At 38.2% G+C, this 20319-nt stretch overlaps 1 protein-coding gene and 1 pseudogene across 1 annotated transcript; one reads left to right on the top strand and one right to left on the bottom strand.

The window, feature by feature from the left end:
• Positions 1–3178, top strand: LOC110299075 (olfactory receptor 2D3-like). The gene is made up of 2 exons (XM_021168674.1): positions 1–106; positions 2013–3178. Exon 2 carries the CDS (start codon positions 2144–2146, stop codon positions 3098–3100), a length of 957 nt encoding a protein of 318 aa, XP_021024333.1. The 5' UTR covers positions 1–106; positions 2013–2143; the 3' UTR covers positions 3101–3178.
• Positions 3179–7623: 4445 nt separating this feature from the next.
• Positions 7624–8573, bottom strand: LOC110298887 (annotated as a pseudogene).
• Positions 8574–20319: the final 11746 nt, after the last annotated feature.

The following is a 20319-nucleotide window of genomic DNA, read 5'->3' as shown; positions in this document are numbered from 1 at the left end:
AAGCAAGGAAGCATATAGGGTTTGGTTCCAAGGATGAAGCTAGGTTGAAGACCATGTGCCAGGATGTACAAAAGAGTGTTGAAGTTACCCCTACCATGGCCTTTTGGTAATTCCCATTTCTATTTTATATTTTGCTATTAGTTTTGTAAGTGAATATAAAACATAATGAGCTTCATTTTTTTTGTGCTTGTGTGATTATATTTTGTTCTTTTTTATCTATTCCTCAGCATCCTCTTATCCTCCTAGATCCCTTCTTACTGGTCCTCTTCCTCTCTCCCACATGGGTCCCTTAGGTGTTCCTGTCTCATATGTTACACCACACACTTGTTTACCCCTACTCCCCTTGGTGTTTTCTTATGCTAGTCTCATTGCTGTTTTCTATTTTCACTGTCCAAAAACATTTCTTTTTCATTCCAGAATGCTTTAGAACCAACATAATATAACTCGTCAAAAAAAGTTAGCTTATTTAGACAATTTACTATCATTGTTTAAAAAGTACTCTGTTCTGAAACAATGTAATTCTAGTTGCCAAATGGCAAGTTTTAAAAATATACTTCTCAGGGCTACAGAGATGGATCAGTGGTTAATATCATTTGCTGCTCTTGGAAAGCACTGAAGTTGTTTCCCTTTCCCCAGGGACCTAATGACCTCCTCTGGCCTCCATTGAAACCTGCACACACACACACACACACACACACTCACACTCACACACAGACACACACACACAGACACACACCAGACACAGACACAAGCACATACACACACACATGGACATACAAGTCTATACACATTCTCTTTCACACACATGCACCCATATTAAAAGGGTAAATAAATAAATCTGGGTAAATAACCTTTATTAAAGTATAACATGATGTCAGAGAAGTTATATGTGCATAGTGGAATGAAATTTTAAGTCATGACTACAGTCATGGACCTAGCCACTATTCTAAGAACAAGATTATTATCATTTCAGAAGTCCTCTCATACTGTTATTCTTTGAAAGAGGTTTGGACTTTGATTTTTATTGTTGTTGTTGTTTTGTTTTTGTTTCTGGAGACATGGTGTCATGTTATAGTCAAGGCTAGCCTCAAACTCATCCTGAAATCAAATCTAATTAGAAACTCAGGTTCCTAACAAAAGTCAAAGTTTATCTGAGATATTCTATCATAAGATTGTGAGATCCTTTCAGGAGATGAAGTTCCCTGCTCAGTCCTGGACTTGTTCCCCCACAAAGTAAGGGCTAGGACACTTGAATCTCATTACACTGGGTTTATGTAGGAGTACTTGAGAATGTAACCTTATTTTTCATGTTGTTTTTCTCTTTTTCACATAAAATAATTGTTCACAGACCAGAGTTTACACAGTGCATAGCCATAAAACTTTCTCTTCCTTTATATTGAATCATCATTTCAGCCGTTGTTTTATAGTTTAAAATAGCTTTACATGAAAAGCAAGAAATTAATGTGGGCATTTTCTCTGTTTGGGCTTAAATCCTTGTTTGAACTTTCTGTTATAACACAGACCAACATCTTACTGATATGTTTTTTGATGAGCTGCTATGTGTTTTGAAATCTAAGAGCCCCAAATACTTCTTTTATTAATAAAACAAATTTACTTTACTTTCACACATTTAATACAGGAAAACGGAATTGAATCGGTAGATAGTTTTGAAACTGAAAGCCTAGAGTAACCAAGGGTACTTTTCTTATGTAACCACACAGTAATATTCTCATCTATACTCATTTAGATACCAGGGTTAGACACAAAAGTCTATATAGCACCTGATGTTCATACATCAAGTAGAATAAGCAAGGAAACAATATGCTTACAATATATGTGGAAATTTGATGTGGTCAAAAAAATTTGAGATTCCAGCATTTAGGAGGCCAAATTGGAGACTGGTGAGTCCATGGTCAGCACTGAGTTTCACAGTGAATTCCTTTCTAAAAAAAATGAAACAAACAAACAAAAAGCTTTTCTGGATAGAGATAAAGCAGTGTGCATTTTTACAGGAACTGGAACCTAGTGGAAAAGGGATGGAAGCTAAACAGTAAGAGGATGCATTTGCTCACTATACACTTGTTTATCCAGGACTGAAAACATTGCTTTTCTTCTGACAACAGGTAAACAGGAATAAATATCAATGGGAGGAGGAAACCAAACTTATATTGTAGAATTTATTCTACTGGGACTCTCAGAGAATCCTAAAGTACAAATCTTATTATTCTGTATTTTCCTGATCATCTATTTCCTCTCTGTATTTGGAAACCTGCTCATTATAATCCTCATCCAAATTGACTTTCAACTTCATACACCCATGTACTTTTTCCTCAAAAACTTATCCTTTGCTGACCTCTGCTTCTCNACAAGCATTGTACCCCAGATGCTGGTCCACTTCCTTTCAAAAAGGAAAACCATTTCCTTTATTGGATGTTCAATACAGATAGTTGTCTTTCTCCTAGCAGGGTGCACTGAGTGTGCTCTGCTGGCAGTTATGTCCTATGACCGGTATGTCGCTGTCTGCAAACCCTTGCACTACTCCACCATCATGACNCAGAGGGTTTGTTGCCAGTTGGCTATAGTTTCCTGGATCAGTGGGGCATTTGCATGTTCAGTGGACAGTGCATTTACACTGTGTATCCCTTATCAGGGACAGAATATAATTAATCATTACTTCTGTGAACCCCCTGCCCTCCTAAAGCTGGCTTCAGCTGACACTTATAATGCTGAAATGGCTCTGTTTTTAGTGGGGGTGATAATTCTATTAGCTCCTGTCTCACTCATCCTTGTCTCCTATGGGAACATCATCTCCACTGTTATCCGGATGCAGTCAAGGGAGGGAAGGCTCAAGGTCTTTTCCACATGTGGGTCCCACCTCACTGTTGTGGTCCTCTACTATGGGTCTGGAATATTTGCCTACATGAGACCCAACTCCAAGACAATGAGTGAAAAGGATAAGGTTGTCTCTGTGTTCTACTCAGTTATGACTTCCATGTTGAATCCAATCATTTACAGCCTCAGAAACAAAGATGTGAAAGGTGCTCTTGGGAAGCTGTTTGGAAGACTGAGCACAGTCAAGGGTGGTACTACAGAAATATAAAGGGTACTTGAAACCTTTCAACTACAATATAGTTCTAGCACTTTTATTCATTCTTTCCCTTGCTTTCTTCTTTTCTCACACTTCACAAAATGAGTAAATAACATTTCTTTCCTTTGCTTCTCTTGAATACTGTAAATCCACTAAAAGTTATTAAAAGTACAGAGATAATGTTAGAAATTTAATAGAAAATGTGGTCAGATATGGTAGAAGAAAACTGCTATGAATATCAAAATTACAAGCCTTATTTGAAGATCAGGGACATTTTATGAAGTTTATTGTCCTGAGAAAAAGTTTGATTACCTGGATGTATGATTTCAGCCACCCTAATGGGCTAGAAAACAAACCTAAAGAAGCATGAGGTACAAGCAAAGTCACAGAATATTCAGAAATAACACGTTGACAATGTGACAAGGAAATGAATATGCTGCAAGAAACAAAGCTTAAGGAAAATTTGAAGTGTGGTCATAAGATTATATTCTGCAAAATGTCCTGTGTGTGATATTTACTAGTTATCCCTGTAGGCATACTTAGCCTAGAGAAATGTTCCAACTGTAATATTTCCTTAGGAGCTCCATTTTGAGTGTCAATAATTGAATGAAACAATAATCTTGACAATCTGATTGTCAAAGCACCACAATTTTTCAAATAATTTGCATTTAAGACATTCTGTCAGAGCTGCCTGAACAGTGAGAGTATCTACGCATAATTTTCATCTTATTTGTTAGTTTTGAATTTGAATTTTAGACTCTTCTTGATTGTTTTATATAGAACTCAACTGCTTATATCTGTAATTTTCTCAATGCATACTTATTGAGTACATTCTATTATAGTGTCTGATAAATCTGGATTTTTGTTATTAGTATTAAAATTATTACACTTTGTAGGTTTGAGTACTTATAACTTGTTTTAGAAAAAGCTTAAACAGAGATAAAAAAGTAGGTATCTGGAACAAATAAGGTATCAAAAATTATAATCACAATTTAAAAAGAATAATGCAGAAAACAATTGTTAGGAGTGGTGACTGAAAAAGTTGAGTACTGATTAATTTTTCTGGAAGATGTCAATGAGAGTATTATGATAATAACATCATGGAGAAACTAACTGAAGAATGAGCTGATTACATGGAACAAGAAGGTAAAATATGTATCAGTCAAATGGAGACTGCATATGTAAGATGAATAAGGCATGAAAATTCCAAACAACATAGTGTGAAATAATGGAGGACTCTGAGTGGAAAGGGAAAAGGCCTTAATATTGGGTCTTAGAATGAAATCTAGTACTAGGTATTTGGCAATAAACTAGTGCTTGTCATATCCCACATCTCCTATTCCATGGTAGGGCTTGGGGCATGTTATTCAAGTAACTGAGACACTTCTTACCAACTCTTTACCAGCCTTGTGCAGAATGCTGCAAAGCAACATTTCACCCTCTGGAAGTTATAGTATGTGCTCTTTCTGGTACTATTTGGAGCTGTGTAGTAGTCTAGATCCAGAACAACACAGGAGGTAGTATAGGACTTGATGCTGACCCCAGGTGGAAGTAGAGTTGGAAGTCTATGTGGTCCTAATGTGACCCAACATTTTTGTGTTGGTGACAATGAGACTGTCCATTCTATATCTTCTTTAACTACAGGTAACACAATGCTGAGGAAATAAATTTTCACTGTCAAAGGAAACAAGAGTTCTGTACATGGTTCCCTCTGCAATGGGAACTAATGTGGGAAAGACCCATACATATACATAGACCAGCATGATAGATGAGGGCTCTGACCTTGACCTTATTACTAGGAGCTTATAGAAAAGAAGTATCCATTTATATACTCTCTCCAATTCATTCTGAATAACATATCAACTATGGATTTGGAATGATTTTGGTCTTAGGACACTTTCTAGTGTGAAACAATGGTAAACATCAACTACAGACTCAGCAAAACTGTATATAGGGTACTGCCTGTTGCCAATACTGCTTACTCTGAGAAACTGAGTAGCCTATTTAGAAATAGAGATCAGCAAACTGTTATGAAGTCTGTAATAAACATCCGATCTTTAATGAACAGACAATGTTGTACATTAGCAAACACTAGAAATTTTCAATCTTTGAAAATCAGAAAAAAATATAAGATGTTAAAACTAGAACTTGTAGCAACTAGCATGGGTGAACTTCTGGACAAACAATTCAAAGCAACTATTTTAAGAAACCTTAATGAACTTCAGCCAACAAAAACAAACAATGTAGTATCCTACCAAGGAAACTTAACAGAAATATTTAAGTAACTTTTTAAAGTCAATCAATCAGAAAACTTGGTGCTAAAATGTGTAACCAAATGCAATTAGAAACATAAATGAAAAAACAAGTCTATAGAAAGTTTTTCAAAGAGATAATAACAGAAAATTTCCCAAGCATAAAGGACACAAAAGTCTAGGCAGTGAAAAGTCAAAGAACACCATTTATAATCAACCAAACCAAGTCCACCCCAAGACAATCATATTCTCAGAAAGTTAAGGACAACAAAAAATATTTCCAAATAGAAAGAAAAACTACACAAGAATGTCATTGCTTGCCTGACTTAGAATTCTCAGCAAAGACATCACAAATGAGGAGGGATGAAAGATAAACTCAGAGTTGAAAGAAAATCTTCTAATCAAAATTAATATAACCAACAAAACTATTCCTTAGAAATTAAAGATATACAAAGATATTACCAGACAAAGAAATCTAGGGCAATTTATACTACTTGATGAATTCTTCAGACTGAAGAACTCTTTAATAGGTAAAAAGAACAGGAAAGACTGGAAAACTCAGTGGCATAAAAAATATTACAAAATAATTCTGATTATTTCATGTAAACACAGACCATATTCCATTTATATCTTTAGAATAATAATTGAAAATTAAACAATTAAAATATATGTCCCATGATATCTCAAGATAAAAATTAAAAGATATGAGACTGATCAAAAATTCAAAATGTAGAAAGCAATACAGTACAAATGTTGAGGACTTTGCTGGAAGTTTTTCTTTTCTTTCTTTTTTTTCCTTTTTTACCCTTTATCTTTATAATCATACTGTCACTACCATTTCAAAATTGTTTTCTGTAGTCAAAATATATTCGTAAGCCTCAATGTAACAACAAAGCATCCATGCATAGTAAACTCATAAATAGCAAGGAAGGAATTCAGCCCATTACTAGGGAAACTGATTAATGACAAAGGAAGACTATGAGAAACTAAAAAGAAAAGTGAAGGTGGAGATAATAATCTAAGTACAGTATTTGTGTTGCAGGGATTATTGTAGTATGTCCCTTTCTCTATATAAATTCTCAAGGCCTAAGTTTCTACTGTCTGAGATAGGCTAGGCTCCCTATCCCCTGCCTCTAATCTAATTTTTTAAGATCAAATGCCTCAATATCTTATACATCTATGTATACTTAATCCTCCCTACTATGGAGATTAATATCTCTGTGTCTACTATCTGGCTCTCTGCCTATCAGCTTAAGCTCTTTGTATCAGCTTTGAACCATGGAAGGAAATCCCAACATGACTCGGGCAAAATCTGTATATTCCTTTCTATCCTTAAAAACAGTTAAATAAAATTTATAAATCTCTATCCTTTATCTGGTGGCTGGAGGCAGGCAGCTTTATTGTCTCAATGCCTATCTCCTAACACTCAGGGAGCCAGTCAGCCTGTTGCACAGCAGGAACCCCCAGCATCTCCTAGTGGAGGCTCCCCCTGGCAAGGCTGTGTTCCTTTGTTTTAGTTTTGCTAGCTATAGCCAAGTGACTCAGCTCTGCTCACTGAGAAATCAGTTCTCCCACCACCCCCTCCCAGGCTGTATCATTCTCTGTGTGTATTCCATCTGAGAATCTCCAAATAATTTTAAAAGTGGGTTCTCGTCTACTGTGTTGGGGACATCTCTTGCAGTGAGGTTTTGTGCTCACAGCAAGTCCCGTGCGCGCATCTGCCCAGGAGCTGTCTCAGATTCGCGAATGGAAAACACACACACAGGCATGCACACCAGTTAATTTTAAAATTTCCTTGGCTAATTCAAAGGCTGGGCACTCCTAAATCTTAAATCTTCCCCTGCTACCCCAAACCCAATTGGGGAAGGGGCCAATGGCCACTTACCCACAAACTCACATGGCTGGTTGACTTTATCTCCTGCCACTACTTTGACCTCTTCTTCTTCCCCCAGTCCTCTCCATTCTCTCCTTGTTCACTCACAGTGTTCCACCTGTGTCCAGCCATTAGCCCCTGACATCTTTACTGATAAATTTAAAACCATTTGGAGACAGGTCCTTTGGTGTCTGGACATGTAGATTCAAAACATTAGCACCCATCTCCAACATATTTGTATTTGAAATTCTCAAAAATTAAGTTAAAAATTCACACCAACTACACGATAGAAGATAATGTGAAAGCATAATAGTGTATATACCATCTAAGTCAGAGAAAAACATTAAAGAATAATTGAAATAGCAATTTGTTTAAAGAAGGAATAGTGAGAGGCAATTGGATGAATCATCCTAAACAGTGGTGTGTGCTGGCAGAATATGTCTCCCGAGTACTCTTCTAAAAGATCCAATCACCTCCTTATTCCTCAGGCTGTAAATGAGGGGGTTCAGAGATGGTGTGACAATTGTATAGAATACAGAGATGATATTGTCTTGCTTAGGACTGTGGAAGGAACTGGGTAGCACATACATGAAAGTGGCACCCCCATAGAACATCCCAACCACAGTCAAGTGGGAGGAACAGGTGACAAGGGCTTTCTTCCGGCCCTCATTTGAAGGCATGTGCAGCACAGTGAACAGAATTAGTGAGTAGGAGGTAACAATGGCGGAGAGGGGGAGCAATAGGAATATCACTCCTGTCACATAAACCATGAGCTCATATTGAGATGTGTCTGCACAAGCCAATTTCAACAATGGAGGAACCTCACAGAGCAGGTGTCTGATTTCCTGGGACATGCAGAAAGGGAAGTGCATTGTGTACACTGTGTGACCTAGTGCACTAAGAGATGCCAGGATCCATGATGTGGCCACCATGAGCNCGCAGGCCTTTGNACTCATGAAGATCATGTAGTTTAGAGGATGAAAAATGGCCACATACCTATCATAGGCCATGAAGGCCAGAAGGAGGTCCTCTGCACCACCCAATGTCATTGCTGAGAACAATTGAAGGGCACATCCCTCAAAGATATGGTGTTGTCTCTGAGCAGAAAGCCCACAAGAGTGTTGGGAGTTACAACTGATGTGAAGAGGAGGTCAATGAGAGACAACTGCCTCAGTAGGAGGTACATGGGTACGTGAAGCCGGGCATCCACTGTGATGACCAGGAGTAGCAGTCCATTGCTGATCAGTGCCAACAGGTACAGGGTTGTAACTGTGGCACAGAGCAGTTCAGGAGAGCCACTGCCATCCAGAATCCCCACCAAGATGAATCCACTTTCCAAGGTAGAATTCCAGGGTTCCATTCTGAGTAGTCTTTTCTGCTATCTAGAAACAGATGCATTCTTAGTAGAAGCCTTTCTAAGGGAATTCAACCCACTCTGGAATTACCCTAGGCCATTGTGGGATGGCCAACAAGAATCTCATACAGAATATTTTCTTTTCTTAGCTAAGTATATTCTCTGATTTCTAAGTGTTTTCATTGAATTCTGGTACATTCCCAATTAAAGGGTAGCAGCATATTGAGAACGCCAAAACAATGAGAATCTTTTTCTTAAGGTTTTAAATAATTTATGCACAGACAAATAACTCATGTCTGTTTTCATATTAACAAACATACTTGGCATTGATTTAAATTCTGTTTCTGACTGAAGTCTGCTTGTGACTACAAGTCAGATTTTAAAGATTAATTTGTAAATATTTTTATTTTCTAACTTTGTCTAGAGTTCTGCCTATTCTTCCTGATCGAATTGATAACTTTCTTGCCAGAGAAATCTTTGGTCCTTAAACCATAAAATCTCTTATATTTTTCTAATGCCCTCCTCTCCTTTACTGACTTCTCAGTGAAAAACAATGAACTGGGGGTTGTGCTAGATCTTATCAACATGTTGGTTAGAGTGGTACAGAAGGCATTTGCCTATCTGAAGGCAGTGGAAAGAAGTTTGTTTAGGAGTGTACAAAAAATTAGATGGGATTCACAGAGGCACAGCAGATACCTATATTTATAGCACATGAGAAATGCTGTGAGTTACAAAAATAAGACAAGTTGGGCAAGGCCCAAAGCCAAACCATTATGTAGGATTTAGAGAAAGACTATGACTGTAAATAATAGTTGACAGTCTTCACAGATGTTACCAGAAGGAAGTACTCCTGCCAAATACTGAATTCACATGATAGTTCCACTTGAAGAAATTGAAAAGGAAAGGAAATGAAGTATGCGTGTGTGTGTGTGAGAGAGAGAGAGAGAGAGAGAGAGAGAGAGAGAGAGAGAGAGACAGGAGATACACAGCCTATATTTTAGGAATGCATGTATTTCATAGCTAGGTAAAAGAAAAAGGAGGCATACTGAAAGAGAAAAAAAACTCACCACTAAATCTATCTCCACCAGCTGTACTTATTTCTTCTATGTTGTGTGTTTCCACTCTGGTTATCTCAGATCGTGACCTTTAAGTGAGAGGATCATAATAGGAAGGGCCAAATGATCCAATTGTTTCTTTCACTCATTCAGTCAAATTTTCTTAAGAACCAACCATGTATCAGGACCTGCACTTGATTCTAAAGTAACTTTGAAAGTATGAAAATATGTCACACAAAAATCTGTATCATAAAATCTTGATTACTTATAGTTGAATTAAACTATTAAATAGGTAGAACATAAAGTAGGGGTTTCAGAAAGGATTTCCCAAGGAAGTATCACATCAGGTGTTGGCTTACATACTAATAAAATCTCGCTAAGTCAAAAAGCCCAGCAGTGCAATAGGAGATGGAAGATGGCACCATGAAGTTCAGTGCATGGAAAAGCAGTGCATCACATCCCCCTGGACTCCTCATATCCTAAACCAGGTACAGATGCCAGCCTGGGAAATGCCCTCTGAGCAGTGATGTTTCACAGTTCCTTGGTACCTAACCTTTCCCTTCCTCTATGTCATATAATGATACCTGTTACCACAGTGTTGAACAGACAGAAACAGGTCTTAACACAGAAACCGTGTTGGAAGCTCTTTGCTTATCTAAACCAAGAAAAAAAAAAAAAAACATCTTGGCACAGTGTTTCCGGCCCATGTGACACTTGAAAATATACCCTTGTATAAATTTTATAGAAGATTTATGGATAGAAAAACAAAAGGAGGAAGAAAATTACCTGGGACATTATTTCAGATTACTGCTCAAGATCTAAAAGCAGAAGAACAGGGTAGTATTAAGGTGATATAAGTGAGGGCAAAAATCTTATATACTTCACTTTCAATCAAGATTCATGCTTCCTCCTATCCTGATCATTTTCTCTTCAAATTATCCTCTAAAGAGAAAGATCAGGGCATGTGTACAGGGCTAGTGAAAAAGAATACTTTTCTGGAAAATAGATTTACAGTATGATGACCTCACACCAAGAGCTGCCAGCAGAAGCTAAACCACTAGGGGGCGATTCTGTACTTCATGTTGTAGAACTTTATGTCCTCCTCCCGGGTCTATGCTTCTAGATATAAGACTCAGACTGAATGTATGTTTATAAATATGTTGGCTATATAGCTAGGTTCTTCTCTAACTGGAATCATAGCTTAAAATATCCCATATATTTTAATCTGCATTCTGCCACATGACTGGCTTTATCCCAGAATTCTTTCTCTTCCTGGACATCATATATCCTATTTCCTGCCTAAGCATAAACATTTTTAATTGACAGGCGATGCATCAATAATAATGTACAAGATATTCTCTCAAAATCATAGGAATAGATAGAGGAAATTAAAGAAATGGAACTAAAATTTTGGAAACATATTTTCATAACTTTGTCCCCTTTTTCATTGCTCAGTGCATTTAATTTTAAAAATTGTTTTCAATTGGCTTTTATTAATTATTTTCAACATTAAGCAGATATGTAGCAGAAGAAACTAAAACTGACAATAGATAGCCATATTCGTGGTAATATTCATCTGGGTGGGTGGTTCAGATACCAGTAACTTAAGAAAATCCATGTATTTGGAAACAAAGTACTGAGTTTTGAGTTTTATCATCCAACTAGCATCATGAATTTTAGTATCACAGGTTTACCCAGAAGTCAAGAATAATTGCAAGTGTTTCCAAACATTCAAAGTGGTTCTTATATGTCATGTCTAGAGTAAAGATGCAGACTGGAGTCTAAGACTGAGGAATGAAAGACTCTATTAGGCAGGGAGGTTATGATGTTGCATTATAAAAGCTTACAACTCCCACATATTGCCTAGATCAGAGACAGAGCCCTTACCTCCAATATAAAGTTCAAGATTCTCAAGAAAAGAGAGGTGTTTCTTCTAGTGGCGTGCTCTTCAGATCTTGTGTGGCTGACACTAAGATCACAGTCAAGTGGCCCTGCAGTCACTGCTGTTGCCAGTCCTTGCTGTGAAGGAGATGTGATCTAGGGTAAGATCTTGAAACAGAATAGGCTGAACCCCTCAGTGTGCTTTCCTTCTAAGATCTGCAAGCAGACACTGATTCAGAAAGAGTAATGCCCATCATGCTTAGCTAGCTTTGAAATACAAATCAAGAGTAGGCAGAGATTCCATGTCACCCCAACTCAAAATAGCAATCATCAGGACAGCAGACAACAGATCTGAATTATGTTAAATCATATCCTCAGATTCTCATATCTGTTCACCTGTAGGTGTCTATGGTATAAGAAAAGCACTGTAGAAATTGAAAAAAAGAGGGGTGAGTAGGACTGCTTAAAGAATACCAACAACTGCCTAGTTTTATCATCCCTGGGGCAACAATAAACCCAAGCTTTGCCTGAGGGAGGTTTGACAGTGTTGTCCTCACAGACCACATGACCTCCCCAGTAAATGCTGCTCACAGAAACTGGATTTTAATGAATTCTCTAGGCATGTCATACCACTTTTGTACATGTCATCTGTTAACTTGGCTATAGGTCTCAATTTTTCTGTCCAACAGTGTCTCGCTCAGCAGTTCCCAACTAGAGAGATAGTACCAGGACCTGACCCAAATTGCAAAGGTCCTCTGTGTAGCATTTTTCAAGTTACAAAGAATGTCCTGTGGCCCCTGTGAATGCTCTAATCTCCACTTTTTCCTGTGCCTCATGAGGCTTATTAAGATTCAAGAGGTAGTCAAATACATTAGCTAATACCAGGTTGTCTTCTATTTAACATTAAGCAGGATTGACACTGAGATATTGGACCTTACTACTCTGGCTCAGTCCGGTTTCTCCTCTCTGCCCACTTCTGCATGTGCTCAGGTGGTCATGTGGTTTTCAGTTGCCTCTACAGGGTTCAGATACTTAGAGTTCTAGAACAATACACAGAAACCACCTCATTGGTGTAATGAGAGATGGATCAAAAGGGCATCCCGTATTTTGGGCCATGCCCTCCAAAGTCAGCCAAAGGCCGCAGGAACAATGAGTTTACTCTGATAAATTGCCTTTGCTCTTCATCAGAGATGACTCAGATTCATTAGAGACTAGATGCTAACACATGAAATACTATAAAAGGGAAGTTACTAGGGAACACAGGCTAAGTTTGATATCGTACAAAAGTTATAATTTTATAGAATCTAAAACATTGTTAAACAGGTATGTGAAGGATATATAATTTACAAAAAGGAAAAATGAAAGTGCTAAGAAAAGTCACACATATATGAATTAGGGTTTGGGGTCAGAGTTAGAGGTGGTTTCCTGAACTGAGACCTTTTCAAACCATTCCAGTGGATTTTACCAAGATGACTGAAGAAACAAAACAAAACAAAGCAATAAAACTAAAATATTTACTGACAGTAATAGAGCACTTCTCTATCTAGATACTACTACTATTCTGACCCGTCCAGCAGGTCCAGTTATTCAACGGTCTCGAGGGGACCTTCTCCTAAGAATCAAATGGGGGGAGGGAGAGACGGAAACCCAGTGCAGGAACAAAATGGAATCAGTCTGAGTAGCATCAAGGTCTCACTGTATTCAGCAAGGCTCAAGGCTTAAATGCACAAGCAAAGGAGGAAGTACTTCTCAGCAGGAGGGATGGAGCAGCAGAAATTTTTCTTTTGGCAGCTACAAGGGGAAGCAGGAACTTGGTGGTATCAGGGTCCATCTTGTGGTCAGGACATCTGACTTAGGGCTGGAACATTCTGTGGTTGTTCTAGGAACGGTGCATCTGTGGCCCGCTTTTGACCCCCTTGTCTTCTCGGGGGAGAGGCCCAATTGGGAGAACAAGACAATAGAGTTTTCTTAATAGATCCCAACACTATTCCTCTCCCAGCTGGTAATATGATTAAGATAATGTTAGAGTAAGTCATACCTGTCTCCCTCCAGCATTGATTATGATTAAAATAGGTCTATGGAGGGATGTGGCCTTTTGTATCTTAGTGGGTCCACAGATGTTCCCATCATACAAACTGAGAACCAGTTTCTTAAAATTTTCAGTTCATCCTTTCCTGCCTGGTGACTGAATACTAATAAAAAGTTGGTCTTCATGTGGACCCCTAACAACTAGAACATGGGCTGTCTCTAACTCTGTTGCTTTCATTTAGGCCTTTAGCCTAACTGGGCTGCCTTGTTTAGGCTCAAAAGGAGAGGATACACCTAGTTCTACCTCAACCTGTATGTTAAGGGTTGGTGACATCCATGGGAGGCCTCCCTTTCACTGAGGAGAGAGGGAGGGAGGATGGGGAGAGGGGGAGGTGAGAGGGAGGAAGTGGGAGGAGAGGAGGTAGAAGAAGCTGTGATTGGGTGTAATTAAACAAATTAATTTAAACAGTTGAAAAATGATTATATGGGCCTGGACAGAGAGGATTTCTTTCTGGTGTTAACCACTAAAATTTCAGTTCAGAAGGCTGAAAGAAGTGGGACTCACTGCGCCCAAATGAAGAAAGGTACTGTAAAAAGTACCTGGGAAACTAGACACTCATGCAACAGTGATCCTTTACAATCAAGATTAAGAAAGAATTGTCTTCAGTCTGTTTATTATTGAAAATAAATAGTGGAAAACTTTTGACTAATGCAACTAAAATGTCCTTTCTGTTAACTGTTCAGTTTAATGTATGTATAATCTTATACTGTGAAAACTTAACAGGACAAATATATGTGTTCTAATTTTTCCCCATCTACTGAGCCTTTGAAATTAAATAGGGAAAGCATCTGAAAATACCTTATAAATTAATTATTCTTACTATAACTGTAAACAGTCAATTAAATTGGCAGTTGTATTTCTTTTACCTTATGCTAGTCTCCAATACCTACACAGTGAAACCAAAATTTATTTAAACCTGCACCTCAATAACTGAGCAGTTAAATGATCTACCTTTACTTTCTATGCTAATCTGGCTTCTTCCCAGCCCTATCACATGATACTTGCATATTATCATTGATCTGACTCTTTAGGTTTGTTTCATGCTTCCATGGTCTCTCTCTGGACCCCTTGCTTGTGGCCCCAAATCCTCCATCCACCTTGCTGATCAAAATCTTCCTCTCTCCCTCTTTCCCTCCCTCCTTCCTCTAGTTGGCAGACATCTCACCCTATTCTACTTAGCCACTGGGTGATCAGCACTTATTGACAAGGCAGAGAATAAATAGTAAGAATTGTTTACACAAACTTGAGACAAGAGATTTTTGGTATAAGCATTACAATGCCATGCCACGGTTGAAACAAGATATGAGGGCAGAGAAACCAGTACTTAAATAACATAGGTAAACATGTGTAAAAAATAAATTTTACACAATGTATAAAAATATTATGCCTAAATTACCTTGTTATTTAAAGGACATAATATTGGGAGGGCTCACTTTGCTTTTACTGTGCTGGTAGAAACTAGATATGAAGATCTGAATACCTGGGTAGAATGGGTTAGATTATAGTGTTTGTGCTAAGAATGATTGCTATCTCTGTGTGAGAGAACACTACCTGACTTGAGTAATATTCTTTACCTTTGGGTAGAACACAGAGTCCAGCAAAATAAATGCATTCTAGCTTTGGTATAGCATAAGAACATGTAGGGAGGTAATACTAGCCAGAGGATATAGATCCTGCTTCTGGATGTATAAACAGGTCCATATGGATCTTCTCATCTCCCTTCATGCCTCCCATGACAGGGGGTATATTCCCTCTCAGAAAATGAAATCATGACATTTGTACTAATGGCCTAAGTGTCTCAAATAACAGTTGAAAAATAGCAATTACTCTAAAGTCAGTGTCTCTCAAAATGGCATATGGTGACACTGTGGACAGGGGAACATTTCCTCAGTCCTACCACCCAAGAGGAACCTACACAGTGCTTCAATTCTGTACTCTGGCCTTCAATTCTCCTCCTCTTGGAAAAGCTAATCCCAGTTATCATAAGGTCATAGCTGGGTCCATTGATGTCAACATTGACTCTATAGAAGTCTCCAAGGGACTCTCCATAAAAGTTTAAAGGTAGAAAATAAATATTTTCAAAATTCTAATTAACTATATTCTGGTGGTTAACAGTGTTGTGTTCGCAGATCACCGACCTGAGTTCTAGCCTGGAAAGGCATTTTTGGAAATCTGGAAGAGAAGAAGGGCTAGGCTGCACAAGATAAGGAAGGAACCAAGACAAGACTCTGCTCAAGGTTCAATTTTAATATCAGCAAACAAGCTTTATAAAGAAAAGGGGAGGCTCTTCCCTGGCCAAGCAAAGTTCCTTTGAAGTAGATAGGTCAACCTTTTAGTGGGAACTTGCTAAGATTGCAGTTTGGTGTTAACTCCGGAAGATTCTTGTAAGAGAACTGGTTCAGCCTCTGGCAGGTTGAGCCTCAGGCAGGTAGTGGCACATCAAAGGAGCAGCACGGCAGGTGGCTCAGCTCAAGTGGTCACAGCCAGCCTTGCTAGGCTGGAAGGAGGTAACATCCCCCCCCCTTTAAATAATTTTAAACAAAACTGGACTGAGGCAAAAAATTTATTTATGCTCTATAATTTTGCCTGAATTTTTAGGGTCTAATGAAGAAACTTGTCTCAGTGGGAATCCCTAACTTTTCTCATGGTAAATCCTTATTTGGATAAGACTGTCCTTTCTGTCTTAGTAACTTCTTTGTTGAATTCCTACTGTTTTTCAAGGTCATACTAGAACGTTGGAACTCTGGTGAAGACTTAACTATTGTTGTGGGTCCACCAGCAGCTCACGAGGAACGGTTCAACTGAGATGGCAGCTCGGGCTGAAAGAGAGGAACTAAACGGACAGAAGAAAGAATGGAGCCAAGTCAAAACCGACCCTGATCAAAGCTCAATTTTACTATTCCAACACGCAGTTATGAAGGAGGGGAAGCAGGGCCGATTCCTGCCAAATAGTCCTGATGTCCAGTAGCAGGGTGACCACGTGTATGGCTCCGAACAGCAAAGGGCAGGTTCCAGCAGTGGACATGGCAGAACGATGGAGTGGCAAGCTCCATCCAGGTATAAACAGTGGAACCGTTAAGGCTGGGGGATGGAAGGCTACAAACTATATCAGGATTTGATTTTTAAAAGCACTATAATAAGATAACACTAAAGAAGAATACATGGATCCTCCTCTGCATTCTTGGATGACAGGCGAGGAACAGGGAGAAGGGGTATGACTGGCTCCGTAGTACAAGGCCAATTGGCTTTTTTTAGGGTGGGAGGCTGTGAAGGGCTTGCTCTAACAGTACGGTCTCCAACCTCCTCCCCCCCCTTTTAATTAAGTTTAATAAGGCCATGCTTAACTGAGATGATCAAATGATTTTCTCATCCATAGATGAGTGGGCTCTTAACCTTGGCTTGGGTGGAAATTGACCCGATTCCTCCCATGGGTGCTGTCATGACCCACACCTGTGGCTCTTGGTATCTTTTGGGGAGGGGAGACAGAGCCTTAGAAAGGTATTTTTGGTTGTAACTGGAAATAGATACCAAACTCCATCCAAACTGGGTATATCTCACCGGGAACTCAGAAATGGTCAAGCTAGACCTTCCCCTGCAGTAAATCTCTGCACCAAGTAATACCCATACTGTATTCGTATGATCACGAACCAGTATGCACAATTCTGAGTATTGTGCAGCTCCTAAAGGAGAATTGTCAACCTCAGATTTAGCAAGGCCTAGACAAGAGTTATGTCGTTAGTAACACCACAATTTGTGGCTAAAATAGGAGCTGGAAGTCATCCTCCTCATCTCTATTATTCTCACAGCCTGAGGAACTAAGGGGACCTTGCAGTAACAGCAAGGGTGGAAAACCAGAGGCCAGCTAAGGGACTAAGTCCGTCTATCAGAATAAAAACCAATCTCTTTTAATATTTGAAATATTTGCTTGACTAGCCCTCTTGGTAAACCTAAATCTCAACTCAGACCAAAAGTCACAAAACGTGCTGAAATGAAAATAGTAGCTGCTTCCTGTATGCTCTAGGGGGTGGGGATGCATGCCCACTGCAGTCAGGCTGAAGATGTATATTCACCTGCTTGAAAGCCAAAAATCTTAGACAGTGAAGAGTAACATCACAAAGCTTCTTTTGGGGGAAGTCCAGGTACTTTATTCAGTTGTAAATTAGCAAGGCGCAAGCTCAGTCTCTGGGCTGGTTTTAGAATAGTAAAAAGGCCAGAGACTCTCTGGAAATGGGGGATGTGCTCTGAATTAACTTTGCTAGGTAATTAAGAATATAGGAGCCAGGTGTTGGTGGCACACGCCTTTAATCCCAGCACTCGGGAGGCGGAGGCAGGCGGATTTCTGAGTCTGAGGCCAGCCTGATCTACAAACTGAGGTCCAGGACAGCCAGGGCTACACAGAGAAACCCTGTCTCTAAAAACAAAAAACAAAAAAAGAATATAGGAATCTCTAATATTGGACTGAATATTAGACCAGTCTACGATTGAGTTAGAATGACTGGTCACACTGAAGAAAAGAGAAAAATCATTATCACTCTATTAAATGACTAATCTTACTAAGTCAGAATATACAGTCTCTGATGTACTATTGCCATAAAGTTAAAAGGCTTGAAGCTAGTCTAAACTGGAAAAATGGCAAGCAAGGATGGATCTAAAACATGAATCTAATTATTTTCTTCGTCATTTCAATCAGGACACTGAGTCAACTTACCTGCCAGCTCGTCACACGAATTAATATGCTTCTGCAGCGTTCTGTGGAGAGAACCTATTTTTCCCTTTCCCAATAAGGTAGCTGTTTTAGGATCAATCTATAAGCCAATAAGTAGATCCTTTTAAGATACTATAAAGCATTTACTAAATTCTTTTACATTTAAATTTTAAATTTTGAAAATAAATGTATGATTTAAATAGTGTGCATGGGAATGCACTAAATAGTATGTATAGGGATACAATTTTTCTCTTTTTTGTCTTTTAAGAAGTTAAAGTTATAAAGTTTCACAATATCTAATCTTTTGAATCAATAACTAGTTGACAAAACATTTTAAATACTTGGCTGTAAAGGGGCAGTGACTAATTGCACTTTCAATCATTTTTCTTAAGGAGCGGTTGTAACTAGAAAGCGTGAAAAGTTATTAAGAGTCACACGTGCATAATTTATTTATTTATTAACTAGAAATAAGAGCATTTATTTGTAGCAAATTATTAAGTAAAAGTCCTCAAGAATTAACACTATTGTGTGGAAACAAGTAGTAACTGAGGACACTAAAAGGAATTATACATGCACAATTTTTAAGAATACTAAAATATTATCTTAAATCATAACTGATATGAATATATAAAGAACGAAGTTATATATATCCAACCTATTTTATATGGACGGCCCTTGGACTGTCTGAGATATAAATTTATCCTGGCATTGTTTTAAAAATGTCCAGGCAATTAGGACAATTTAATAAATGTCTAAAAACCGCCTTCTTAAAAGGACAGCATTTTTTCTATGAGTTGTATACGCATAAGCAATTGCAAATTTGAGAATTAATAGCATCTTAGGGACGAACAATCTTAAGCAATTATGAGCTCAGAAATATAGCATTGACTATTAATATACAAACTAAGGTTTGATTGTTTAGCATTTAAAAACACCACCTACAGCACACAACTAGATTATTTGTGCTGAAACAGGGGAAACTGTGTGTCTGAAGGCTCTGCCCCACAGCAGCCAGCAGCTAGCTAGGCCCACATGGGCCAGCGATCGGCTGGGAGGATGAGGAAAATGACTTTACAATAATGTTTTTTCTGGCCAAAGAATTGTTTAATTACCAGTGAATATAATTAATAACAATTATAAAAGCTTTCTTTATTTTTTTGTAAAACCTTTAGTAGTAAACTAAAACCCTAAGTAATAAAAAGATATTTTCTCTGAATCTTTGGGATGAGAACAAGGATTTAAGGTAAACTTCTCTTGAGAAGCATTAGTTAATAAAATACTTTCCACTTAGGAAACAATATACACTGAAAGATTCAAACTCTTAGCTTCTTGTATTGAAGCAGACAATAAAAATTTTTCTTACATAATGTAAAGCTATATTAGCCATACCTAGCGGCAAATTTTTCCAGTGATTATTAGTTCACCAGAAGCAAACCCTGTATCATGCAAGGAAAAAATGAACCTTTAAACCTATAATAACTTTACATGAAGTAGGCAAGCCAGATTGTATTGCCTTTATAAGTTCTACAGTCTGATTGACCCTTCTATAAACTTTGAATTAGAACTTTATTTAGAACAACATCTGAATAGATCTGTAACACTGTTCATTTAGCTAACACAAAATTTCCCTGGAGGCAGGGAGAGGCAAGTTTCAAGAGCTTCCTTAGGCACCTTTTGTAAGACAAAAGAAAGTCACACAGCCCTGCCAAGGCTGCTCTGAGCTTTGTATGGCTGTATGGCCACAGAGAGCTGTATTAGTGTTCTCATAAGATGACTACTCTTGTAATTATCTTAATTAACAATATATGGGTGAGTAGAAAATCTTAAATTTGCAATCAAACTGAAAGCTGCAGTCAATGAAACATTGGCAGTTTTTACCATAATTTTCAAGTTTCTTTTGCAACGTTAGGATAATATCTACAACCTTGGGAAAGCAAAACCCAAGTTTAAAACAACTTATCATCTTTAAAATCAATATTAGAAGCATTACCATCATATTATGAAGTTTGGCTGCCAATTAAT

The sequence above is a fragment of the Mus caroli genome, chromosome 7, assembly GCF_900094665.2.
Source record: "Mus caroli chromosome 7, CAROLI_EIJ_v1.1, whole genome shotgun sequence".
Classification (NCBI taxonomy): Eukaryota; Metazoa; Chordata; class Mammalia; order Rodentia; family Muridae; genus Mus; species Mus caroli.
The sequence above is the reverse complement of the archived record's forward strand: the minus strand, read 5'-3'. Positions and strand labels throughout refer to the sequence as shown.